Below are 27,356 nucleotides of genomic sequence, written 5' to 3' on the forward strand. Positions count from 1 at the left end.
CCCATGAGCAATTGCCGTTTAGGGCTTCGCCCCCATGATCAGTTGCCTTTTAGGGCTTCGCCCCTCCGCGCCCCCATGATTCAAAGCTGTCTAGGGCTTCGCCCCCCTTAGTTAATGCCTTTTAGGGCTTCGCCCCCCGCGCCCCCAAGATTAATTGCCGTTTCGGGCTTCGCCCCCCTTAGTTAATGCCTTTTAGGGCTTCGCCCCTCCGCGCCCCCATGATTAAATCCCGTCTAAGGCTTCGCCCCCATGATCAGTTGCCTTTTAGGGCTTCGCCCCTCCGCGCCCCCATGATTAATTGCCGTCTAGGGCTTCGCCCCCCTTAGTTAATGCCTATTAGGGCTTGCGCCCCATGAGGCTGGGCGCCCCCTTTTGAGCCCCATGGGGCTAATTTAATTAAAAAAAAAAAAAAAAATTTAAAAATTAAAAAAAAAAATAAAAAAAAAATCAAAAAAAAAAAAATTTTTTTTTTTTGCCTTCTAGGGCTTCGCCCTCGGCACCCCCCAGAGCCTTTGCCTTCTAGGGCTTCGCCCCTCCACGCCCCATGAGCAATTGCCGTTTAGGGCTTCGCCCCCATGATCAGTTGCCTTTTAGGGCTTCGCCCCTCCGCGCCCCCATGATTCAAAGCCGTCTAGGGCTTCGCCCCCCTTAGTTAATGCCTTTTAGGGCTTCGCCCCCCGCGCCCCCAAGATTAATTGCCGTTTAGGGCTTCGCCCCCCTTAGTTAATGCCTTTTAGGGCTTCGCCCCCCGCGCCCCCAAGATTAATTGCCGTTTAGGGCTTCGCCCCCCTTAGTTAATGCCTTTTAGGGCTTCGCCCCTCCGCACCCCCATGATTAAATGCCGTCTAGGGCTTCGCCCCCCTTAGTTAATGCCTTTTAGGGCTTCGCCCCCCGCGCCCCCAAGATTAATTGCCGTTTAGGGCTTCGCCCCCCTTAGTTAATGCCTTTTAGGGCTTCGCCCCTCCGCCCCTAGGGCGGCGCCCCATAAGACTGCGCCCCTAAGGCTGCGCCCCATAAGACTGCGCCCCTAAGGCTGCGCCCCATAAGACAGCGCCCCATAAGGCTGCGCCCCATAAGGCTGCGGCCGATAAGGCTGTGCCCCATAAAGCTGCGCCCCCTTTTGAGCCCCATGGGGCTGCGCCCCATGAGGCTGCGCCCTCATGAAAAAAAATTAATTAAAAAAAATTAAAAAATTTTAAAATTTTAAAAAAAAATTTTAAAAAAAACTTAAAAAAAAAATAAAAAAAAAATCAAAAAAAAAATCAAAAAAAAAAATAAAAAAACAAAAATCAAAAAAAAAAATCAATTTTTTTTTTGCCTTCTAGGGCTTCGCCCTCGGCACCCCCCTGAGCCTTTGCCTTCTAGGGCTTCGCCCCTCCACGCCCCATGAGCAATTGCCGTTTAGGGCTTCGCCCCCATGATCAGTTGCCTTTTAGGGCTTCGCCCCTCCGCGCCCCCATGATTTAAAGCCGTCTAGGGCTTCGCCCCCCTTAGTTAATGCCTTTTAGGGCTTCGCCCCCCTTAGTTAATGCCTTTTAGGGCTTCGCCCCTCCGCACCCCCATGATTAAATGCCGTCTAGGGCTTCGCCCCCCCTAGTTAATGCCTTTTAGGGCTTCGCCCCCCGCGCCCCCAAGATTAATTGCCGTTTAGGGCTTCGCCCCCCTTAGCTAATGCCTTTTAGGGCTTCGCCCCTCCGCGCCCCCATGATTAACTGCCGTTTAGGGCATCGCCCCCCTTAACTAATGCCTTTTGGGGCTTCGCCCCTCCGCGCCCCCATGATTAATTGCCGTCTAGGGCTTCGCCCCCCTTAGTTAATGCCTATTAGGGCTTGCGCCCCATGAGGCTGGGCCCCCCGGGCCCCCTTCGGGGCCCCACGGGGCTGCGCCCCTTGTGGCGCCCCCTTTTGAGCCCCATGGGGCTGCGCCCCATGAGGCTGGGCCCCCCGGGCCCCCATTCGGGGCCCCACGGGGCTGCGCCCCTTGTGGCGCCCCCTTTTGAGCCCCATGGGGCTGCGCCCCATGAGGCTGGGCCCCCCGGGCCCCCTTCGGGGCCCCACGGGGCTGCGCCCCTTGTGGCGCCCCCTTTTGAGCCCCATGGGGCTGCGCCCCATGAGGCTGGGCCCCCCCGGGGCCCCACGGGGCTGCGCCCCTCGTGGCGCCCCCTTTTGAGCCCCATGGGGCTGCGCCCCATGAGGCTGGGCCCCCCGGGCCCCCTTCGGGGCCCCACGGGGCTGCGCCCCTTGTGGCGCCCCTGGCGGGACCCCATGAAGCTACTCGCCTTGCGCCCCCGCGGGGGTGAATCCATTGAATCGAAAAAAACAAATCGGCGCCCATGGATCGAAAAAAAAAAAAAAATCGAATCACGTGTTCGATGACGTCACCGATCTACGGACGACGACGACGACCAAGGATACATACAAAGTCTCTTTCCAAATTATAGATTAGATAGATGATATTTGTTGTAATGTAAAAAGTCCTTCAACTTTTAAATCTAAATGAGTTAGCATTTCTGAAGAATGGAGCTCGATTTCAATTTCTAGTACGGAAACAATAGGAGCGCTTAATTAGCATATTTGAGAAAAAAATTGGCGATCATTTGAAATCACAAGCGCATATTAACGCCGAAAAAATTATAGTAAGTTCGAAAGAGCAGCCTTTTGAAAAGATTTTAGATATTATGAATGACTCGGACATTGTATCGAACCAGTAAAGTTTTTAGAACTGCTTATTTTATAGCAAAACATGACAGACCATATTCTGATTGTTTTGATCTATTACTTTTACAAGAATTAAATGGATTGGAAATTAGCCATAGTTTGCATTCGCGTTATAGTGCAACAAATATAATTGAACATGTCAGTCAAAACATGAAATCTCGGGTATTTTGACTGTTGTTTATAATTATAAAAATATTTCATGTACAGAATTTTATACAGAAATAAAAGAAAATAAGAGACTTTTGCAGTACAAATTAGCAGTGTCGATAAGTATAACAACAGATATGATGAAATTGAGAATGAGAATGAAGATGATTGAATTCAACAATTATTTTTTAAGCGCACTTTTCATGTTCCTATTATTAATATTAACTATTACTATGTACATTTATGTATATGCCGGTTATTATGAAATTGGAATAAGTCATATTTCATTTGTAATTGGACTTTTGTGTAAATTTGTCTTAAAAAATATTTCGATACTACTACATAAAAATACATATATCTTTACATTTGAATTTTTATTTTAGAGTTTTATGTAAAAAAAATTGCCTTTGGCGCTTTTTTGTCTCATAATGTATTTTTAAGGGTGGGGGGGGGGTGCAGTTTTTTGTTAAATGTTCTCTTTTTACATACCTCCTTTATTTTTAACCATCACAGTTGACAACTCTACCTTGTTGTCTAAGAAGGCACGATGTGACAGCTCTGCGATCTTATCACAAAATTTAGCGTCGCAGCCATTCAAAAGCCCTTTTTAGAAGCTTCGCATCAAATGGCATATCTGGATGCTAAAAAAAAGCTTCATACAATAGCCGCGGAATTGTTAAAACAATGTGCATTAGTAATAATTGCTAAATTTCTATAAGGCTCTGAAGCACGAAAGCAATAACGCAAGCAAGATCTCAGTGATAATATTTTACTGTAAGTAGTAAAAGATGTCAAAGCCAGTCCAAGAGAGAGAGTATTCAACTGGACGAGTCGACTGATGTTGATGATTGCAGTCGGCTGTTGGTATTTATGCAATACATCAAGGAAAAATATTTGAATTTGAATTTAAAAAGTTAATTCACTTGTGTGTTTTCGTTCGATTTCAGTCGAAGAAAAATGGTTGAACCTCACACCAATTTGATCGCCAATTTTTAACGTTTCAATTCATTACTAAATAAAATCAATCAGTACAATATGTCGTTCGCGAATAAAGCCAAAATTAATTAAATTGTGACTTTTTATAATAATTTTATGGAGGATGAACGAATGAGACGACTGGCATGTTAATGCACGTGTTTATTATATGACAGCTGAAGACAGAGTGAGTAGTGGCTCTCCGAATCCAGCCGAGTTGGTTCCCACTCGCAGGAAGGCAACCAAACTCGACCATGTCGTATAAGCGAGCCGCCACATCACTCCCCCCCCAGCATCAGCGATACCAAAATTACAAAGAAACAAATTTTACAAAAGAAAAAAATTATTGTTACACAAAGAGAAAAAAATTGTTGACGTGGGTCATCCGCTGTGTAGGTGTACCGCCCTGAATGGTCGGTAGATTCGAGGGCGGTGACGTCGCGAGCAGGACGGTGGCTGGTCCGATGGTCGCGCCGATGCGATGTTGCGGCGGCGCCGCTCTTCCGAGGCTGATGTCGGTTGGTGGGGCAGCGGGGGCGGCAGGGGCATCGATGTGGTTGATGATACTCCGAGCTGGACTGTGAGTCGTTGTGGCTCGTGGAGGTGTTGTAGCGCTACCGCCCGTCTCGGCGTGACGACGCTCGTGGGGACGGACGGGGCCTTGATGATGATGATGATGATGGTGCTGAGGTGGTGTATGTCTTGTGGTGCTGGATGACCGTTCTATGTGTAGTGGATCGCGCATGACTCCACATCCAGCTGTCAAGATCGTCGTCTCATTCGCTCCCCCATTTTTTTGCACCTGTCATCGACGTTGTGGCTGGACTCATGTCGATAGGTAGGTAGGTAGGTAGGTAGGTAGCCAGCCGTGTCTGCTCGTTTATTGTCACCCGCGGGCCGCGGCGTGCTGTGTTGATGGCGATGGGGGCGCGGCGGGTAGCTTTCCCGCCTGGCTCGGCGAGACAGGGATGAGCGGCATGTTGAAATTGATCGAGGCTGCGTGGCTCGATGTCGGGGGTCACCAGTATGGAGGATGAACGAATGAGACGACTGGCATGTTAATGCACGTGTTTATTATATGACAGCTGAAGACAGAGTGAGTAGTGGCTCTCCGAACCCAGCCGAGTTGGTTCCCACTCGCAGGAAGGCAACCAAACTCGACCATGTCGTATAAGCGAGCCGCCCCAATTTTAATTATTTAGTGTATTTAGAGTTGAAATTTTCAAATTCATTTGTTATTGTTAGTGAATTTGAATTTCAAAATTAATTGTATAATTTTAAGCGATATAGAAAATAAATATCAGTGTTTGTTTAATTTTGTGCAACCTTTTCAAATGTATATTGAAGAAGATGATCAGCAAATGTTTTCAAGCTATTGCTATGGAGACTACATCCAGCTGGTGAATATTAACCTTGTTTTATATTGCTGTGCAAATTCATTTAATAAAACTTGTATCCTGTATGTATTTGTTTATTCACTTTTATATACAATTTAAATCGTCTTACAATCCCACTGTAGCCATCTCACTCCAGTTTCGTACAAAATTTCATGACACCTTTAGCCGTATAAAACCAATTCACTCTACCGTGCGTAAAAAGAGTGGAACTTTCAAAAATGAAAAAAAAAAATATATATATATATTAAAGAAAACGGGTAGTTAGTTGCTAGGTAGCATACTAACTAGCTGGTTCGTTGTTTTGATTGTCCGATATTCGGATGCTTTTTTCGAATATATTATCGATTAATAGTGTCGTGTTTTTGCATTGTGTGTAGTGTTATTGGTGTTGCTTTCATTTTTGATAAAAATTTTGCAATTGTGATTTAAATACAGTGGTTAAACTGATTTCTGAAAATATATATAGATAAATTATTATATACTTAGTACGGTAAAAAATAACAAAAGAAGAAAGAATAAGAAAAAATTGTCATTTGTTATTTTTTTATTTGAATTTTTACAATGGGCGATTGTTGTAACATGTGGCGTGAACGATGTGTCAATGCAATTGATCGTATTGAGAAAAGATTTTCATCCTTAGAGCAGTTAATACGAGGCTTGAATTCTCCTGTACTTATTAGAAGTGTTGCGCCTTCTCCTTCTGTTTCTCTCGTTGCTGATGCAGCCGTGAAGATGGGCAAAAAGAAAAGAAATAGACGTAAATCTGGTCTGCGAATTAATCATAAAAAACCTGGACAACCCGCATTACCTGACCGACCTTCGGCTGAACAACCTCCACTAAGACGTAAATTTGAGGTGGGAACAGCAGCTTCTGGAATTATTATTTCCGTCAAAAGGAATGTCAATATACATATATGGAAGCTCTCATTGGACACTTCGTGTGACGAGGTTTTGACTCACGTTAATGCCATCTGTGGATTAAAGGATGGCATTGTGGTTTCCCCTCTTAATGCACGAGGATCTTATACATCCTTTAAGGTATCTGTTCCTGCTTCTGTCGCTGGCCTGTTATTTTCTGCTGGTTCTTGGCCTGCTGGTGTTCATTTTGGTAGATTTAAAGATTGGGGAATGAGCATTAAGAATATAAAATCGAATACTAATACTACTTCTATGTCTGCCACTGACGTTGTTTCATCATTAGAGCTGCGCCCAAGTGTTTCATTTGCTGATGTTTGTACGGGAGCTGCTAGATGTTTGAAGCCTGATATTAAAACTACGTCTGCAAGTATTAGTGAATCTTTTATGGAAACGGTCGCAGTGACGTCGATGTTTGCCTCTTCTCCTACATCTGCCTGCTCAAATGGTCCTGATAGTCGTGATTCTGTTGTGACTGTGTTGGCTTCTTCTTCTGCTTCCTCTTCCGTTTCGTCTCCATTGGCAGTTTTAGGGTGTGACCAGTTTTCTCGTGACCAGTTTTAGTGTGACGGGTGATCACGTGTGACCGATCTAGAGCGACCAGTTGTCCTGTGACTGGTTCACATTTGACTAGTAATCACCGAACCATCATATATGTATATATATATACATATGGTATTTCATGAATATTTTAATAAATTAATAAGCACAAAATTAAGACACTTAACACATATTTATTATCTAATATATAATTTCGAAAGTATGTATGTGAACGATAGCTTCAGGAGCTGTAATGTGTGTGTGTAAATGCTGGGTGACCAGTGGCTGTGTGTGTGTCGTCGTCTCTGTGTGTGTTCAGCTCGCTCTGGAGCACGTGCTGGAACAGGGCGGGGTGGGGAATTAGACAAGTCAGCTCGGGTTATCCTCGTTTAATAACGAATAGAATGGCGAGCCGGGGAGTTTGCCGGCGCCTCTCGCCTGTGCCCCTCTATGGCGGGGGCTGTGGATGAGTACTGGCTGGCTGGCTGCAGCTGGTCACTGGTCACTGGTCACTGGTCAGGCAAGGTAGACCAGCCACCAGCCACGCCAGTACCGTCACGGCCGGCGGATGGCGGGCGTCTGATTTGACAGATGAGCGCGCCTCGTAAACATGAGTGCGCGCCCGTAAGAGCCCAAAACACGGCCATGTGAGTTTGTTGGCTCGGACAGTATGTATGTAACATTAGTTGGTTAGTTGGGAACAACACATTTTATTTCTATTCAAAGGATTCCATTTTTTTTCGATTCAAAGACCCCGGGAGCGAAGTCTGGACCCGGGCGCAGGCGCCGGATTCTGGTATATGTACATATAATTTTGAAAGAGAAAGTATATATGTTTGTTTGTTCGTGACAGTCAATTTAATAAAAAAAACAAATGAATATTCAAATAAATTTAATAAAATGTTCACTATAAGATTAGTCATGTTTAAGCGGTTTATATTACAAATACCGAGCGAAGCCGAGTAAAACCCGAGTAATACTATCACGATGGCATCGATTTAAAAACGTTGGTAAGACAGCATGTGTCAACTGTCAAAGTGACAGCTGACATTTACAGCGCGATGAATTGTCGCCTCTGTCTATGTTTTGCACCAGCTGAATCCTCTATTTCAATATACGACGACAATGACTCGTTACTGGAACTCGTCCGAAGCTGCTGTCAGCTTAAAGTCAGTCATCCAGCGTTGTCAAACTTGCCCGTCTTGTCAACTTTTCAAAAGCATAATCTCAATTTGTGTTGCAGGTGCAAAAAAATGATACACTGCCAGATTCGATATGCGTGACATGCAAATCGAAAGTGCTCTTGTTCGCCAATTTCAAACAAAACTGTACACGCCACGATAAAACTGTGAGATTAAGATTGTCACAATGCGAGCCAAAAGTTGTAACTGCTGGTTCAATTTGGGTGAATGCGACTATTGATGATGATGAGGATGATGAAAGACTAACAGATAATGGAGGTAAAATATCGAGCGTCGTTGATACTACGTCTTGCGGAGATACCACCAATATTAAAGTGGAAGAAGTAAATTTGGAAGATCTAGTGTGGGAGAATGAGAATTTCGGTTCCAATCCATTACCGTATAGTCTGCCACCAATTGGTGATAGTGGTCTTAAAAATCTAAATAATCACAACTCACAAAACAGTGGCCAAGGAAAAAAGGTAACTTGTTCATATTCATTTTTATTGAAATACATTTACATATATGCTGATGCGGAAACATTTATACGATTAGTAACTTGAATTGAAGCATAAATAAAAACCAACTGCACAGGGTAACATTATGCTATAGTTATTTTTTGAAGATTATTTTGAACACATTTGGCCATATTATCAGTTTGGGGGCGATAATCTGCCATTGAACTGCGGTAAATGTCATATATTTAATGAAATGGGAATTCTGGTATAGTTAGGTATTAGGTTCCAACAGGATGGATACAAATTGCACACAATAAATATTCCCATATCGTTTCATGTTTGTTTCCGGAATATTGCCTGACTTCCAAGATCATCTGATTTAAAATCTTTCAATTAAATTTTGTTGAAAATGTTGGACAATCTTCGACAATGTGCTGAACTCACCAATGTGACATTATCTTCAATTACTTCGGAGGCATAATTCTATACTATATTAGTTTAATTTTATTTAACTAGTGAATTTTCACTCTTTTCGTCAAATTGTTTTCACTCATTAGATATATTATGTGTATATATTTAAAATTCCTCTCTTGTAGATTACTTCAAGTGTATCTCCAGCACAGAATAGTTTCAACAATCCGCATTCCAGCATATCTATATTCGAATGTGACTACTGTGGAGAATCATTTGATGATAAATTTCATTTGATATCGCACATTGTGAAACACTTCAAGAGTAAACCACACAATGAGCTGTTGAAAGAACGTCCCGTCGGAAACAAACTAAACCAATGCAAGATGTGTTTCAAACAATTTAAGAGCAAACAAACATTGAGGACGCATTTTATGAAATTTCACATTGAGAAAAAACTGAAATGTAAACCGTGCCGAAAAGAATTCAAAACAATAATAACATTAGAAATACACAATTCGAAATGCCACTCTGATAAAACACTACACAAGTGCAAAATATGCTCAGAAGCGTTTGAATCCAAGTTGTCATTACAAACACACACCAAACAACACACTGAAAAAATACTACATAAATGCAAAACATGTTCAAAAGAGCTAAAAACGAAATCGTCATTGCAATTACATATGAAACGACACACCGATAAAACACTGCACAAATGCAAAACATGTTCGAAAGAATTCAAAACGGAAACAACACTAAAAGCACACACGAAACGCCACACCGAGAGAAACTTACAAAAGTGCGAAATCTGCTCGAAGGAGCTCAGCTCGAAATTCAGATTGAAGACGCACATGAAATATCATCACACTGAGAAAAAAATACACCAGTGCCAAATCTGTCCGGAAAAGTTCCAAGCAAAGCTTGCACTGAATCAGCACATGATCTGTCACACCGGCAAAAAGATTCTCAAGTGCGGCATCTGCCTCAAAGAGTTCAATACCAGATTCACATTCAAAGCCCACATGGAATATCACTACGCTGGAGACAAACTACCCCAGTGTGAAGTATGCTCGAAGCAGTTCAGCTCCAAGTTCTCGGTGAGATCTCACATGAGAATCCACACTGGAGAAAAACTGCATGTATGCGAAATCTGCTCCAAAGGCTTTCTCTCAAACGGAGCGTTGAACAACCACAGGGTCTTTCACGGCGGGAAACGATCACACGAATGCGAAATATGTTCAAAGCGTTTCATATCGTTGTCTAATTTGAAGCAGCACATGATGTATCACACCGGAGGTAAGCCGCACCAGTGCAACGTGTGCTTGAAGAGGTTCGTGACGAGGAGCAATCTGAACGAACACGTCCGGATACACACTGGGGTGAAACCTCACGCTTGTGAAACATGCTCAAAGTGTTTCATAAGAAGCAAAGACTTGAAGCGGCACATGGCGACGCACTCGGGAGACAAACCGAACAAGTGTGAGTTGTGTTCGAAGGGTTTCGCCACCGACTATATGCTGAAGCGACACGTGATGCAACACACGGGAGAAAAGTCTATGATGTGCGAAATTTGCTCAAAGTGCTTCCTCACAGCTGGCGAATTGAACCAGCATTTGAAGTATCACACCAGCAAGAGGCCGCACGAATGTAGAAAATGTGGCAAATGTTTTGTAACAGTGAGCAATTTGAAACAGCATATGAGAACTCACGTTGGGGAACAGTTTCAAGATTTTAATTGAGTTGGTGCGTTGTTCAAATGTTAGCCATTTTAAAATTTGGTGATTTACAGTCTCAAAACAATGACCGATAAAGGTTTTTCATTTCAAATTGTTTAATTTGAATTGAAAAAGGGTCAATTTGAAATGAAAAAGGTTCAATTTTAAATGAAAAAGGGTCAATTTGATATGAAAAAGATCAATTTGGAGTGAAAAACCTGTATTAAGCAATGGAGAACAAAAGTAACATTTTGGGCACATAAGATTTCCGCAAATATTTTATTTATTATTTAGTCAGTTATGCCAATACTGCGATATTGCTATGTAAATAAAAGTATTGATTTTTTTTTTTTTTAAATAAAATGAGTTTTTTTAATAAAACTGATTTTTTCATTTTTGAACATATAAAATCTTTATTTTTCTAATTATGTTGTACCCGATGAAATATGATCGCATGGGTACCAATTAAGTTATAAAATTAAAAGAAATGTGGCAGTACTGTGTTCGATCCGCACGCGGTCGAATTTTTTTCAAATACCTTTTAAATATATTTAATTTAATTGTTTAATAAGAAAAAAAAATGGTAAAAACTAACCACCTACCTACAAATAAACAATAGAAAAAATAAATTAATTAATAAATTTAATAAATGTTCAACAAATGGCGGTAAATGATCAGAGGCTTAAGTCTAGAGGAAACATTGGTAACAAACAGTATATATAGAAGTTTTCTCTTTTTGGCATACAGCCTTGTTTAATGTGCGCGCGCAGGATACGGGAGGAAAAGCCTGTTATTCTTGTATCCTGCTCGCGCAAATTAAGTGAGGATGTACGACGGGGGGGAGAGAGAGTTTTACCGCACGCCACTAAATATATATACTAACCGTTTTTTATATGTATGCATGGTAAACGAACATTTTCGATTTTTTGACTGTCAGTGCGGTGATGGTCACCCATATTATATACATATATGTATATATGGTATGATGATATTGTGACAGTACAGCATTACATGGCCAAATAAGTAAAATATATATCAAATAAAATAAAACAGTTAGTAAAACCATGTGAACTGCATAAGAGGTATGTAAAAAGCAACTATGTCAAATAAAAATAAAAATAATTAAAATACGTTTAAAAAAATTTATATATATATATATATATATATATATATATATATATATATATATATATATATATATATATCCGGGAAGTAGGGGTAGCAGAATGCCAACCTAGACATTGGCATTGTTGCCAACTGAAGACGTAGCGTTACATCATGTACACTGACTGTTTTGACTTGTCTATGTCAGCCCAGAGAAATGTTATATAAATAAATTGTGTCAATAACTCCATAACTACGCTACAACGCACGGAATACAATCAGATCAATTTACTAATAAAAATGTATACCATGTTGTTACATATTTATTAGGCGAAGGGGGGGGGGTCCAGGGGGTCTGGACCCCCCCCCCCTTGGCGGAGTGCAGTCGGCGGCAAAATATCCCACTCCTGTCGCAATTGATCGTTTGTACCATTTTTGGATAGTTTTTTATCCCAAATCCATGACAGATTTTTAGGACGTTAACATATACTTGAAAATTTCCAATGTTTGCTTCCTGATGGAAAAAGCTCTCAGCCATCAAGTGTTTTAAAAAATAAGATAAAGACTTCGGGGGAAATTTACAACCAAGATAAATTTTGTGGGCCTTGCATTCTAACTGGAGAGTTGGAAATGTGGTGGCAATATATAAGTACTAGTGAAAATCGACCAAAAAACGCACTAGCTGCAATTGCAATTTGCAATCCTTCAATATTCCCTAATATTTACATACTTCTAAAAATTCTAGCAACACTTCCGGTGACAACAGCCACAAGTGAACGAAGCTTTTCCACACTACGATGACTAAAAACATATTTAAGAAATACGATGTCGGAAAATCGACTAAATGGACTTGCTTTATTACATATTCATAGGGATATAAATGTTAGTGCAGAAAAAATATTAACTAAATACGCGAAGATTGGATCTGTGAATTTCGTACTTTTTTAAAGTATTCATTATTTTTATTTTATTTGAACTTTTTTCATACTGTTACGTACGCCGCGGATTAAGCGAATAGAATCCCAGAGACTATGTGACCGTTCAAGGGTTATCTGCTAACGGATTAACTAAGTGCTTGCACTTAGACCAACGGATATCTGTTATCGGATTAACTAAGTGCTTGCACTTACTTCCAGGATTATATCTGGACTCTAAGTGCATTTAGGCTAAACAATGACCGTTATTAGTCCTTTCTCAGAATCGGTACGGGAGACCCAATGTCGTGGAAATACATATCCGAATACGTGACTATACAACAGGTAAACAGATTAGACGTCCTGAGAGATCTACCCTTTATAAGGCGGTACGTAGGCGATATCATGTCATTCTGGACTGAGCACTGCCAGGGCGTGTATCTCCTTAATCATCAATAAATGCTTGGATCCTCCACCCACCCCTACGCAACAATACCATATGTTTATTACGTATTTACTTTATTTTTATATTAATTAAATATAAATTATATAAATTATCTTGCCTTTTTTCCTGTCAAAACCCCCCCTTGACAAAATCCTGGCTACGCCACTGGTCGTCACTTGACATCAATATAACGCCGAAAGCCACTTCTATTATTATAACATTTCTCTGTATTAGCCTGAATGCTAATTTTGCAATGTGCTACTTTCGTATGTGTCAAATTTTTTATCCGTTTTTTTTAACGTGAACGTATAGTTGTGACGTGGAAATGTCACGTTTACGTACAGTTGGTATCTACAATAGACTAGACTACTGTCAAAGTGACAGTAAATAGACAGGAATACATAATATCACGATGGAGTGTCGACTTTGTTTACGTTTTGCCCCATCTGATTGTTTCGTTCGTATCTATGGCGATACTGAAACATTAGCGAAACGCATTTGGAATTGCTGTCAGCTCCAGGTCAGACGTTCAGCCCGTTCCCGGGGGCTTCATTCCAAACTCGAATGTTGTAAACTATCAGAAAAATAAATAATTGCATAATCTATATTATATTCCTTCAGGTGGATAGGTATGATGAGCTGCCAGATTCGATATGTTCCTGGTGCGAGTCCAATCTACTGTTGTTAGCCAACTTTAAGAATATCTGCTTTAATAATGATAAATCAGCTCGATTGAGATTGTCCAACGGTGATATTAAAGTCGAAGAAGTTATACTTGACGATTTGATTTGGGATAGTGACAGTCGTGGTGTTGACGATGAGTGTGATGAGAGACGGTCCAATATCAACGGTCTTTCATCGCGCAAAGGCCGGAAAGACAATTCTAAAGGAAAAAGTTCATTGGTAATGTTGCTCTCGTAGATATTAAAATTATAATTTCATAACACATCCAATACAATACAATACCTAAAAATATGTTGAAAAAGTGTTGAAAATACAGGAATAGGATGGGACAGGGGGGCTCGTGACTCTAAAAACAGGTGGGGCACGAAGAGGCTAAATCCACCCACCAACCTTAATGTTTTTATCTAAAAAAATGAACTTAATATTTTTCAGTACCATTTTATGCAAGGAAAATTACTTTTAAATTATTGATTTGTTTCATTGTGTGTTATAAAAAAGCAAAAATGTGATTTTATAGAGAATATAGACAGCCACGGCTGGCTTATTCTGCCCCGGAGGTATCTTTACAAACCAACTTAAGGCAAATTTAAATTTAAATTTAAAACCAGGACATCTTATCCAAAAAATTATTTCTAAAAACTTCGATGACAACATTCTTCAACTAATTTAAAATCATTTATCGTTTGAATTAGTACGCTATGATGAAATAAATATATTGAGATAGAAAACCAATCCGTATGAACGTGGCGAAATAAACTACTGGCCAATTAAATTAAACTTCTAATTTAACACGGGAAAAAATATGCAAAATTCGCTAGATAGTTAATCATAAGTATTTAAAAAAAAAAAAACCAGTAGAAAAAAATCTGGCTATCGATTCCAATAATCACTTTTAGCACTGCAATATTAGATTTTCAGTTATATACTGAAAATAACGCGTGGTTTTTTAAACGCTCATATCTCATTAACGAAAGCAAACCAACGAAAATCATCGTCATATTCGAATTTAGTGGGTAAAACTTAGTAAAGATTGATTCGTCTCCACTCTGGTAACTTAAAAACGCGATTTTTTGCTGCTCAGTGCTAATTAAAAACGAACGAAAAAATCATGCACGCACGTTTATGAAAAAATGAATTCATTTTGTTGAATACTTCTATAAAATTCTACACAAGACTGTTAATCGAAGAGAAAAGTCCTTCAGCAGGTGATTTAATATTTGATTATTTTTCAAATATTTTTGTAGAAGATATCATTTTTACTGAAGAATTTGTATATTTTGATCCATCTATTAGATACTATTGTTTAAGAAAGTGTACTGGTTTTTTCGTACGACTTAACAGGACAGATACCCAAAAAATCAGTATGAACGGTCACCTTACTGTACACGGAACTACAGATCTTTTTTCTTTGCCTCGAATGACCGTCTAAACTCCACACACAGTACCATTCGCAAGTGCCAGAGTAGCAGGTAAACTGAAGCTGGTGACTACAGGACCACAGCAGATAAGCGACTACCCCGAACTGAATTACAAACCGATTCTGCTCACCGCGGGGTGAACGGGATAAAGAAACACTCATTGACAATTGACGAGTCACTAGAAATTCGTGTGAGGTTTAAAGCCCCAGTTACCGTTAAAGACGAGCCGCCCCTGGGATATTTTAATTATGTACAGTAGAACCTAGAATTATCCAGACTGATTGGGGATGAAGGTACTCAAGATAATCGAAAAAATCACAATTGACAGAGAAAAACGTGTACATTCAGTATGAATAATCTTTATTTGTCTACATTTACATACATATATAGTAACATGAAGATCAATATTAAATTATTCTTTACTAAGAAATTCAATTATGGATTTTTGTTTAAAGTTAGCTGTTCTTTTTGAATCGCGAAGACTTTTCATACAATAATATCGATCGTCTTTGAATGAAACACATAAAAATACACTCTTCGACTTTTTCATTTCCTGATTTTTTCATAACCTTATGCTCTAAGCTTCCATCATCCGACATTAAAGAATCAGTAAACTTCGTAATTTTTTCACTTTGTTTTTTTTTATATCCGAGATCGTTGACGTTCCAACATCATATTTATTTGGCAAAAAACATCTTAAGACACCGCTTTTTTAAAACATTGATTATATCTAATTTGCCTTTTAATGATAATACAATACGTTTTCTTTTCCACATTGGTTATATTAAAAATAAATATTTAAATCGCGATCAAATTTTCAAGAAATGATCGTCCTTTGAGTATTGAATTTTGAAGACAACTGATTCATTTCTCCTTCTTATTTTAGAATTTTTATGTTATGCATTTCAAAGCAACAAAAACGTGAAATTTGTTTGTTTCTAACAATCCGGATAATTAAGGTTCTATTGTATAAGCAAATCATTTTTAGGAACATAGCTCTCTATAAAGTAACATTTTCTAAAAGCATTAATTAATTTGTATTGCAGGTGGGTGATTCGAGATCCAAGAATAGTTTAGACAAAAGTTACTTTTATTCGGAGTGCGATTATTGCGGAAAAACGTTCAAAAACAAGTCCGTCTTGAGATCGCACATTTCAACGCATTACAAAAGGATCGTGAAAATTAACAGCGGAATTGAAAAACAGAAGAAAACACAACAATGCGACATATGTTTAAAGTGGTACACATCAAAACTGACATTGAAGTTACATATGGTGTACCATTCTGGAGAAAAGCCATACAAATGTGAAGTATGCTCGAAAGAGTACGTTACGAAGGTTACCCTGAAGCAACACAAAAGAGTTCACAGCGAGGACAAACCGTTCAAGTGTGACGCTTGTTCCAGGTGTTTCGTTTCCAACTGGTTGTTGAAACAGCACACGATAACCCACTCCGAGGAGAAACAGTACAAATGTGAAGTGTGCGCCAAACAATTTTCAACCAAGTTCATATTAAAGAACCACATGAAACACCATACCGGGGAAAAGCCGTATAAGTGTGAAGTGTGCTCGAAGACATTCGTCACCAACGGCACGTTAAAGCAACACATGACCCGTCACACCGGCGAAAAGTCACACAAATGCGACGTCTGCTCCAAGTCTTTCATATCCTATTGGGAGTTGAAGACACACACGTCATACCACACGGGGGAAAAACCGCACAAGTGCAACGTGTGTGGAAAGTCTTTCGCCCTAGAGAGCGCGATGAAACGACACACGATAGTTCACTCGCAGGAGAGGCCGCACGAATGCCTGGTCTGCTCCAAGTTCTTTGTGCTGAAGAGCAACCTGAAACAGCATATGAAAATTCACACCGGTGAAAAGTCGCTCAAATGTGAGATATGTTCGAAATTCTTCATAACAAACAAGAACCTGAAAAGACACATGGTTTTCCACACCGGGGAGAAACCATACAAGTGTGAGGTCTGCTCTAGGTGCTTCGCGGTCAAGTGTGTACTGCAGCGGCACATGCTGCACCACACCGGCGAGAAACCGCACAAGTGTGAGATATGCTCCAAGTTCTTCGCCACGGTCAGTGAATTAAACCGGCACGTTAAGTATCACACCGAGGAGAAGCCGCAGAAGTGTGAAATCTGTCCGAAAAGGTTCATATCAAAGAGCAAGTTGACTCGACATCTGCTGACTCATTCTAAGAAAAACTCTCTCAAATGTTAGATCTACGAGTGCAGTTGCGATTGAAATTTTCTGCATAGAAGTGAAGGGTTTTTCACAACTTGTCAGACTGAGGGAAAAAGTAAAGCTATCCCTGCGAGGGTAACACTGTGCCTTTGTTGAATGAAAAATAGATGGATGGCTTGAACTTGAACTGAATATTTATTTCTCTTTGAGAGGATGATTCAGCTATTTTTAGACTGAGAAAAGAAAAAAAGAAGTTGGCTTTTTTAGTCAAAAAGTCTCATACCGGAGCAAGATATAGAAATGTTTCCAATTTTTATTGCCACTAACGCCAGCTGGAAATTCACAAAATGATACGTATCTAAGTAATGATATATATTTCCGTCCTAGCGATCTTCAAAGTATGTCTCCCTTTTTCAGCAGTATGCAGATATAAAATAGTTGATAACTCAAAGGTTTGAGAACAAACTGGGTCTAACATGTTATCCTGAAACTCCCCAAAGCTCTGTAGTAGAAAAACCGAATTACTGGATACCTGTATCTACATATATGTATGTACATATAGTATATCCATATGTATAAAATAGTCTGAAAATACTCTTTGACACTAAGGAATCAGCTATATGGCATCTGATAAAACTAAAAGATTGTTTCTTTAAATAACTTTCTAGAGCTGGAAGTATGTGAAGAGAGGATTTCTCATATTTTTAGATAATATTGGATTTTGCAACAGCCCAAATACCTTTGTTAATAAGACTTTTCTATCTTTATGAAGAGTTGATCCTGAAGAATGCATCCAAGTTGCTCGGGCGTCAATTTTTTTTTTTATCGAAAATGAAACCACACTGTACTATTCTTACAATTACAGCATTTTTGATTTTCTTTCAGTGTTTTATTAATTTTTGACCTTGGGAGAAATTTAACAGTCTTAACTTCCTAAGCTTGACTGTGCATAAATTACGGATGGGAATTCTAGTTGCCAACATTCTTGGAGGGCATGGCACTTTAAGGATGTATCCACCAGTGGCGGCTCGTCCTAATGGGCTGCCGGGCTGCAGCCCCTCCTATAAAATTCTAAAATATATGTTTAATTATACATTTAATATTTTATTTATTAATGATATTTTTTCTTATTAGTTGGATGGACGAACTATTGGGGCCTTCGACAGAGTAAATATTACTTACAATATCACCCATATCCAAAAGGGTGATATTGTAAGTAATGTTGACCGTTTCGAAGACCCCACTAACTTGTATGGTGACAGATGAATTAAAATGTTGCTGTACTGGCTGTAAAGTTTTACAGCGCCGCCCTGACCGCCACGCAGCCCGGAGTTTCGGAACGAGAAAGAGAAAGAGCTATTTGCAACTGCAGATAGCTCTTTCTCTTTCACTCACTCTGCCGTTTTGGGCTGGATAGTCGGCAGCCTTCGCCTGTTAAACGACATTCATCTGTCAGTTTGTGTAAGATTTCGCGCGCTTGATCTTACATTTGATTAGTTGAATCGCACAATCACAGCTTTATTCGTTTTCGTTACTCTTAATTGTGTACGATCCCTCATCAAAACTTCGGTGAGTCGTTTTCATTTTGATAACAGCAAACTTTTTTCAAATCTGTTTAACTTTTTCTCGTAATTTTTATTTAAATATATTAAGATTTTTTTTCTTTTAAAAATGGAAGAAAAAAAGAATTCAGTAAAATATTTACAAAATTTGCACTTTTCGCGACTAGAACTTACCGAAAAAGTCGCTATAAAAGCATTAGGCTGCCTCACGCCCAATTTAATTATTTCACAGCCTGCAACTAGTAGATCTTTTAGTTACTCGCGAAAATTTATTCCAGACATTTATAAAAAATACAATTGGTTAACGGGATGTACAGAAAAAAACGCGTTATTTTGTTATCCGTGTCTTTTGTTTGGAGGCGAGTCGCCAGGCGAAGCATCTTGGACGAAAACAGGAGTTATTGACTTAAAACATTTAAACGATAAAATTAAAAAACACTTGTCGAACACTTACAGACGTGTCGTGAGATTACACACGAAAAATGTGTGTAATCTCACGACTTTGGGATCGGCTAACATAAAAACCCATTTAAGCGAAGCTTGTCGGCGGGAAATAGATAAGCATAACGAAAACGTCAAAAAAAATCAGGATGTTTTATTTAAAATTATTGATTGCGTTAAATTTTGCGATTAATTTGAAATGCCAATGAAACAGATAATTCAAAAAATCCAGGAGTTTTTCGGGGGCTTCTAGAATATTCACAAAATTTCGACGATTCTTTAAAAAAACATCTTCAAACTTCTTCGGTTTTAAAGGGACATCAAAAACTATTCAAAATGAACTTTTAGATTGTATTTTGAACGTGTGTAGGGAACAAATAAGTGCTGAAATAAAAAAAAAGCAACTTATCTAGCTGTTATGGCAGATGAAACAACCGATGTATCGATGCATTGTCAACAGGTTAATGTTTTTCGTTACGAATTAGGGGGTTAAGTTTTTGAAAGGTTTTGGGGTTTTTTTAATCCGCGTCGCGAAACCAGCAAGCACGAATTTTTTTTAGCAATCTTACTGGAGCACCAGCGTATTTTTCGAAATCTTCATCGCGTTTGGACGCACCCCTTTAATGGGTGGTGAATTTTGCTAGTTTTTTTTTCAATAATACTTAAATCCACATGTACATAAGTAAGTGGTCGTACGCCAAAAATTGTGCTTATTTTGTCCTGTTATGACATGATAGAATAATTATGGTGACATTTTTTAGATATCTTTTCAGTGCAGCCCCGCCACTAAAAATTATCACGAGCCGCCACTGGTATCCACACACACACACACGCAGAACAAGCAATTTGCTGCGAGACAACATGTACGCTGCATGTTTGCAATATTGAACGTGTCATCATTCTTTGCTGCTCAAAACTGACAAGTATTTCAAAAATTAAAACGATTTGGGGTTTTGTATCGCTTTTATTGAGATAGTTGACTACGACTGCCTAAAGATTAACAGAATTGATATGGAATAAAATTGGCGAAAAGTTTAATGAATCTGGTAAGTATTTTAGACGACTAATTAACTGTGTATAGGAATGTATTTATAATACGCCGATTTAGAAGATATTCGAGAATACGAATCTGGAAAGGGTTGCGATCACTGTGTATTGCACAATCGAGGAGTTTATCGTTTAGGAATGTGAATGATTGCCCACATGTGGACTTCAACCATCTAATTATGCTGACATGGCACTGAACCATACAGTTCTGTTTTATTTATTTATTAATAGTTTTGGACCATTGTGGCATTACAGGAAGAACCTAATGCGCCACAATGGCCTACATTTGATAAATATATAAAAACAAGTAAAATTAGTAAAAAGCAGAAAACATGGTAAAATAAAATAATAATAAAAAAAGTAACAAAAGGAAAATAATACATCAGAAAAAAAAAATTAGCTAAAGTGTTATGGGGGAGAACGAATGAGACGACTGGCATGTTAATGCACGTGTTTTATTTATGACAGCTGAAGGCAGAGTGAGTAGCCGCTCTCCGAACCCAGCCGAGTTGGTCCCCACTCGCAGGAAGGTGACCAAACTCGACCATGTCGTATAGCGAGCCACCACAGTGTAAAAATCAAAAATAAAATCCATAAATCCCATTCTTTGTTTACATTAAATAAAATTAAAATAGTACATAAAAACGTACAAAGGAGAAAGAAAAAGTAAAACAAACTATGAATAAAAAATAAAATCACAGTGAGGCCCAAATGGAAGAGAGTCGATTAAAATTCCACTCATACATCACATTCAAATTAAGAAAGTAACAATGAGCGCAGGTTACCAGATAAATATGTTAAAATAATATCCGATAATCTACGCTCACCGAGGTGGAAAATATCGCATTCAGGGACGGCAGCAACGATTTCATTGAGAAGTTGATTGGCTCTTGGTATAGGAGCCATTCGAAAAATAACTGTGCGAGCAGGAGGTACAACCATTAAATGATGATATCTACCACGCACATACTTATTAGGTACATAAAGTTCCAGCAACAACGGGCATGACATATTACCACGCAGTAGCTGGAGAACGAAACGAATTAACGAGAAGTTTCTCCGAAGTTCAAGGTAATTATACCCAAGCATGCCCAAAAGGAAAGGAGTAGGATAGAAATATGGGTAGTACCCATACTCTTTCTTATATAGAAAACGAAGAAATGCTTTTTGCACTTTTTCGATAATAAGATAGTAGTTTGCTTCATGCGGATTCCACACAATCGCATTATACTCTAGCTTACTTCTAACAAGCGAGAAGACAAGGGGTTGGAGAATAACCTAGCATATTTCAAGACAAATCCAAGTCGACGAAAGGAAACGTCAGCGACTGTCTTGATGTGGTTGTGAAAGGTGAATTGAGGATCAAAAGTGATACCCAAGTCGACCATAGATTCCACACGCTTCAACAATACGGATCCAATGGAATATCCGTGACAATAGAGTGAATTCGCACGTTCATAACTCATAATGGCACATTTACTAGTATTCAGTTCCAGCCCTAAACTGGAACAGAACTCTAAAACAGCGTTAATATCCGCTTGAAGGAGAGAGGCTTGCCTCTCATCCTTGACAGCAAAGAATAATTTAACGTCGTCTGAAAACAAGAGACATGAAGCATTACGTAGTACTTTAGGGAGGTTATTAATAACTATAGTAAATAGTAAAGGGCCTAAGGTGGACCCCTGAGTTACACCAGATCGCGAAGATATATGAAGGAGATTCATAAATACCATATCTAACAAATTGCTTCCTATCATTAAGATAAGAAGCAAAGAGTTTAAGAAGACGTGGAGAAAAGCCCACTTCAGCTAATCTGATCATAAGAGCGTCTTTATTGACAAGATCAAATGCTTTACGAAAGTCAAAGTAGGCTATATCAACTTGTTGACCACCGTCAACTTTAGACATGGTTTTAATATGAAAAGCAGGCGAGATAAGTGGTAGTGGAACGACATGATGAAAAACCATGCTGCTCATCACACAACAATCTTTTGAACTGCAAAATAATCAAACGGTGAAGGATATTATCAATAATTTTGGGAATAGCCGAGATGATAGCAATAGGTCTGTAATTTTCAACCTCATTTTTAGAGCCACTTTAATGAATAGGAATGACTCTAGATAATTTCCATTTTTCAGGATAACTACCAGAACCAAGAATAAGGTTAAAAATAGTTAAAAATAAAAATGAAGGTTAAAAATAAACTCTCTAAGAGCGAATTACAGCATGCCTTTAATACGTCAGGAGGTACACCGTCAGACCCAACAGACCCCTTCAGCTTCAAAATTGCCATCCTAACATCTCCAAGCGAGACCCGCGAAATGTCTATACCGACACCCTCAGTACCAATTTCGGAAGCCAAATTAGCATCAAGGGATGGTGATCTCTGATCAAAAACAGAGCTAAAAAATTTAGCAAAAGCATTAGCGATCTCAGGACCGACACAACTTTTATTATTATATGATAATGAATGCTCAAGGCCATGTGAAATATGCTTACTCTTAATAAATCTGAAAAAGTGGTGAGGATTACTTGCGATAGCACTCTCCATCTCATTGAGATAGAGAGTATAACGCTCACTCACACCACGTTTCACGATCTTCCTAAGAATTCGGAATTTCTCATAGTCACGAAATGATTCTCAATCCACGGTCCTATTTTCTTTTCCATTGAAGTAACATCAATCCGACTACGACCGAGCTTGAGAGAGAATACAGTGTCTTTCGGTGTTGAAATTTTGACTGGGTTTCTTATTCCTTCTTGTGATTTAGACATATCTTTCTCTTTGTCTTTAAGTTTCTCCTATTCTTTATTCTCATCTTCAGAATTCTTCAAATGACTATAATCCTTAGATCCTTTTCCAAATTGATCATCGGGTGGTTCATCTGTATTTGAAGATGGCATGTCTCCGTAATCCAAAAGTCTCTTTCTGTCCAAACCATCACTGTTCACACTTACATCGGCCATGTTTACATCTCCATCAGCCATGTTCGCATCGTCCTCTTCATTATTGGAAACAATGAGTTCTCTTATTTCTTCTTGTAATTTAGTCATATCTTTTTCACCCGTGTCCACACCGTCCTCTTGTGTTGGAATACTGACTGGTTCTCTTATTTCTTCTTGTGCTTTAGTCATATCTGTTTCACCCGTGTCTAGTCGCACTGAAGAAGCGTCTAAAGTAGTTTGAGACGGCGATGCTGCAGGCTGTGTACCATTTGACATCTTTGGTGTTTCACCGGCCCCACTTGAATCGGAGTCAATGGGCTCTGCTTGAGCAAGCATTTCTCGTTCTCCGAAGACGAGCTCTTCATTATCCCACTTGAACTCTTCTATCAGCTTCTGCTTCAAGATAGTCCATGATCTAATTATCCCTTCTGAATCCAGGAACACTCTCGCTGTTCCTACGCAATATACTCTCCCGTAGACCATTTGTATATATATATATATATATATATATATATATATATATATATATATATATATATATATATATATATATATATATATCAGTGGCGGCTCGTGATAATTTTTAGTGGCGGGGCTGCACTGAAAATATGTCTAAAAAATGTCACCATAATTATTCTATCATGTCATAACAGGACAAAATAAGCACAATTTTTGGCGTACGACCACTTACATGTGGATTTAAGTATTATTGAAAAAAAAACTAGCAAAATTCACCACCCGTTAAAGGGGTGCGTCCAAACGCGATGAAGATTTCGAAAAATACGCTGGTACTCCAGTAAGATTGCTAAAAAAATTCGTTCTTGCTGGTTTCGCGACGCGGATTAAAAAAAACCCCAAAACCTTTCAAAAACTTAGCCCCCTAATTCGTAACGAAAAACATTAACCTGTTGACAATGCATCAATACATCGGTTGTTTCATCTGCCATAACAGCTAGATAAGTTGTTTTTTTTTTTTTCAGCACTTATTTGTTCCCTACACACGTTCAAAATACAATCTAAAAGTTAATTTTGAATAGTTTTTGATGTCCCTTTAAAAACCGAAGAAGTTTGAAAATGTTTTTTTAAAGAATCGTCGAAATTTTGTGAATATTCTAGAAGCCCCCGAAAAACTCCTGGATTTTTTGAATTATCTGTTTCATCGTGTCCCCTCACTGGCATTTCAAATTTACCGCAAAATTTAACGCAATCAATAATTTTAAATAAAACATCCCGATTTTTTTTTGACGTTTTCGTTATGCTTATCTATTTCCCGCCGACAAGCTTCCCAAAATCGTGAGATTACACAAATTTTTTAAGTGTTCGACACTTCCCTCGTGTTTTTAAATTTATCGTTTAAATGTTTTAAGTCAATAACTCCTGTTTTCGTCCAAGATGCTTCGCCTGGCGACTCGCCTCCACACAAAAGACACGGATAACAAAATAACGCGTTTTTTTCTGTACATCTCGTTAACCAATTGTATTTTTTATAAATGTCTGGATTAAATTTTCGCGAGTAACTAAAAGATCTACTAGTTGCAGGCTGTGAAATAATTAAATTGGGCGTGAGGCAGCCTAATGCTTGTATAGCGACTTTTTCGGTAAGTTCTAGTCGCGAAAAGTGCAAATTTTGTAAATATTTTACTGAATTCTTTTGTTCTTCCATTTTTAAAAGAAAAAAAATCTTAATATATTTAAATAAAAAATTACGAGAAAAAGTCAAACAGATTTGAAAAAAGTTTGCTGTTATCAAAATGAAAACGACTCACCGAAGATTTGATGAGGGCTCGTACACAACCAATTAAGAGTAAAGAAAACGAATAAAGCTGTGATCGTGCGATTCAACTAATCAAATGTAAGATCAAGCGCGCGAAATCTTAAACAAACTGACAGATGAATGTCGAAGGCGAAGACTGCCGACTGTAGACGGCAGATAGGCGAAAGCTGCCGACTGTCCAGCCCAAAATGGCAGAGTGAGTGAAAGAGAAAGAGCTATCTGCAGTTGCAAATAGCTCTTTCTCTTTCTCGTTCCGAAACTCCGGGCTGCGCAGCGTTCAGCTCGGCGCTGTAACACTTTACAGCCAGTACAGCAACATTTTAATTCATCTGTCACCATACAAGTTAGTGGGGTCTTCAAAACGGTCAACATTACTTACAATATCACCCTTTTGGATATGGGTGATATTGTAAGTAATATTTACTCTGTCGAAGGCCCCAATAGTTAAGTCCATCCAACTAATAAAAAAAATATCATTAATAAATAAAATATTAAATGTATTATTAAATATATATCTTAGAATTTTATAGGAGGGGCTGCAGCCCGGCAGCCCATTAGGACGAGCCGCCACTGATATATATATATATATATATATATATATATATATATATATATATATATATATATATAATATATATATATATATATATATATATATATATATATATATATATATATATATATATATATATATAAATATATATATATATATATATATATACATATATATATACATATACCAACGGATATCTGTTATCGGATTAACTAGGTGCATGCACTTACTTCCCAAAGATTATATCTGGACTCTAAGTGCATTTAGGCTAAACAATGACCGTTATTAGTTATTTCTCAGAATCGGTACGGTATCGGTATCGGTACGATACATATTTATATATTGTTTCTGTACTATTATCAGTTCTTGAATTTGTTATTATACGAATTATTTTCAATTTCAGCTCTGATAGCGATTCTGAAAGCAAAAATCGGGGCTGGGCCATGCGATCTGAAATGTAAGTTGTAACTGCTTATATTATTTATCGGTGGTAGACAATTACAATTACAATTACAATCACTTTACTTTCAGATCCAATGGAGAGGCTGTGTCCTCAATAACTGAGTAAGTCACACCGATTAACATACACATGTAAATTATTCCCATAATATTATCAATTCTCGGATATGTTAATAATCGCTATAATTTCAGTTTCAGCACAAATTCTATTGGATTGTTTCCATGTCGATAAAAGACGGCGGATCCTTTCATTTAAATATATGGATATACAATAATTACCAGATATGTTAGCGTCAGTTATACGTTTTTGAAAGGGTTAGACATATATTATTTCCTACAGAAATCCTTGCCCGTGCTATTTCCTGTGCAAAAAAAGAATTTTGACAGCCAGGCATACACATCATTATTATCATCAAAATTTCCACTGCTTTCTCAAAACGTAAATATCAACATATAAAGGTAAAAAAAATGTAATACTTGTTATTTATATGTATATTTAAAAACAATAGTTCATCAATATGATTTAATATAATGTTATATTACTTTTACTATTTTCTTTATTTTAGGAAAATCTCCCCGCCGAAAGAAGCTCTTAGTTAAGGTGACCAGGTTTTGAATATGTCAAAAGAGGACACTTTGGTTAAAATGGGTATAAAATAAAATCGTTTAGTAAGATTCTTTATTGATCATATCTTCGATAATTGATGTGTTTTAATAACGTTTTATTTAATTTTTACAAGCAGGAATTACCCAACCTAAAAAATTAGCCAAGTATTTCGTGTGGACCTCCTGAATCGTTGAATAAATGCTGTGAAGCGACTTTGGCATTTCAATGGAATCCTGAACCGACCCCTACGCAACAATATGTATTATATTATATGAGACTTTTGTCAATGGCTTAAAAAATTAAATACGAGTAGTTTGATTTTGTGTCTTGTAAGTAGTGTTGATGCAGAATTAGTCATAACTAGAGACACGTATTTTGGGCATCTATTTTTGTCAATTTTAGCATTTTCATTTTGCATTTTAGAGTTTTAGGGCATTATAAATGTTCAATTTACATCTTTATGAAGAGTTTAATTTTAAATATTAAAAAATTTCGATGAATTTTAATAAAATTTATATACATGCATATATACAATTTAAAGACTACGCAACCATTAAAAAATAATAGAAAAATTCAAAAATATTTTGAAATTAAAATTACAATAAAAAAAACATGAATATAAAAATACAAAGACAAAAAATATGAATATAAAAATATAATACCAATTAAAATTGATTAAAACTTAACATGGAGCATATTTCTACAGATTCTTTTTTGAGATTCGTGTGACGATCGATAACAATA

General features: G+C 38.2%; 3 protein-coding genes and 1 long non-coding RNA gene across 6 annotated transcripts in view; 2 read left to right on the plus strand and 2 right to left on the minus strand.

Moving 5' to 3' along the window:
- LOC143913567 (uncharacterized) overlaps positions 1-27,356 on the minus strand; it is a 781,442-nt gene that overhangs the window by 411,384 nt on the left and 342,702 nt on the right. The window lies entirely within an intron of this gene.
- LOC143913589 (uncharacterized) overlaps positions 1-27,356 on the minus strand; it is a 459,558-nt gene that overhangs the window by 209,158 nt on the left and 223,044 nt on the right. The window lies entirely within an intron of this gene.
- Positions 7,688-10,837, plus strand: LOC143912592 (uncharacterized). 2 transcript variants are annotated; one of them, XM_077431884.1, is made up of 4 exons: positions 7,707-7,860; positions 7,935-8,354; positions 8,927-8,980; positions 9,110-10,831. In XM_077431884.1, exons 1-4 carry the CDS (start codon positions 7,753-7,755, stop codon positions 10,481-10,483), a joined length of 1,956 nt encoding a protein of 651 aa, XP_077288010.1. In that variant the 5' UTR covers positions 7,707-7,752; the 3' UTR covers positions 10,484-10,831. The 2 variants fall into 2 exon arrangements, with proteins under 2 accessions (XP_077288009.1, XP_077288010.1); XM_077431883.1 differs by having other exon boundaries at positions 7,688-7,860; positions 8,927-10,837.
- On the plus strand, positions 13,089-18,101 carry LOC143913524 (uncharacterized). Of its 2 annotated transcripts, XR_013260713.1 has the most exons (4): positions 13,231-13,442; positions 13,544-13,825; positions 16,071-17,770; positions 17,891-18,101. XR_013260713.1 is itself a non-coding variant. In XM_077433372.1 (3 exons), the coding sequence occupies exons 1-3, from the start codon at positions 13,335-13,337 to the stop codon at positions 17,256-17,258; spliced, it is 1,578 nt and encodes a 525-aa protein (XP_077289498.1). In that variant the 5' UTR covers positions 13,089-13,334; the 3' UTR covers positions 17,259-18,101. The 2 variants fall into 2 exon arrangements, 1 of the variants encoding a protein (XP_077289498.1); XM_077433372.1 differs by having other exon boundaries at positions 13,089-13,442; positions 16,071-18,101.

Source organism: Arctopsyche grandis, chromosome 6 (genome assembly GCF_051622035.1).
Source record: "Arctopsyche grandis isolate Sample6627 chromosome 6, ASM5162203v2, whole genome shotgun sequence".
NCBI classification, from domain to species: domain Eukaryota; kingdom Metazoa; phylum Arthropoda; class Insecta; order Trichoptera; family Hydropsychidae; genus Arctopsyche; species Arctopsyche grandis.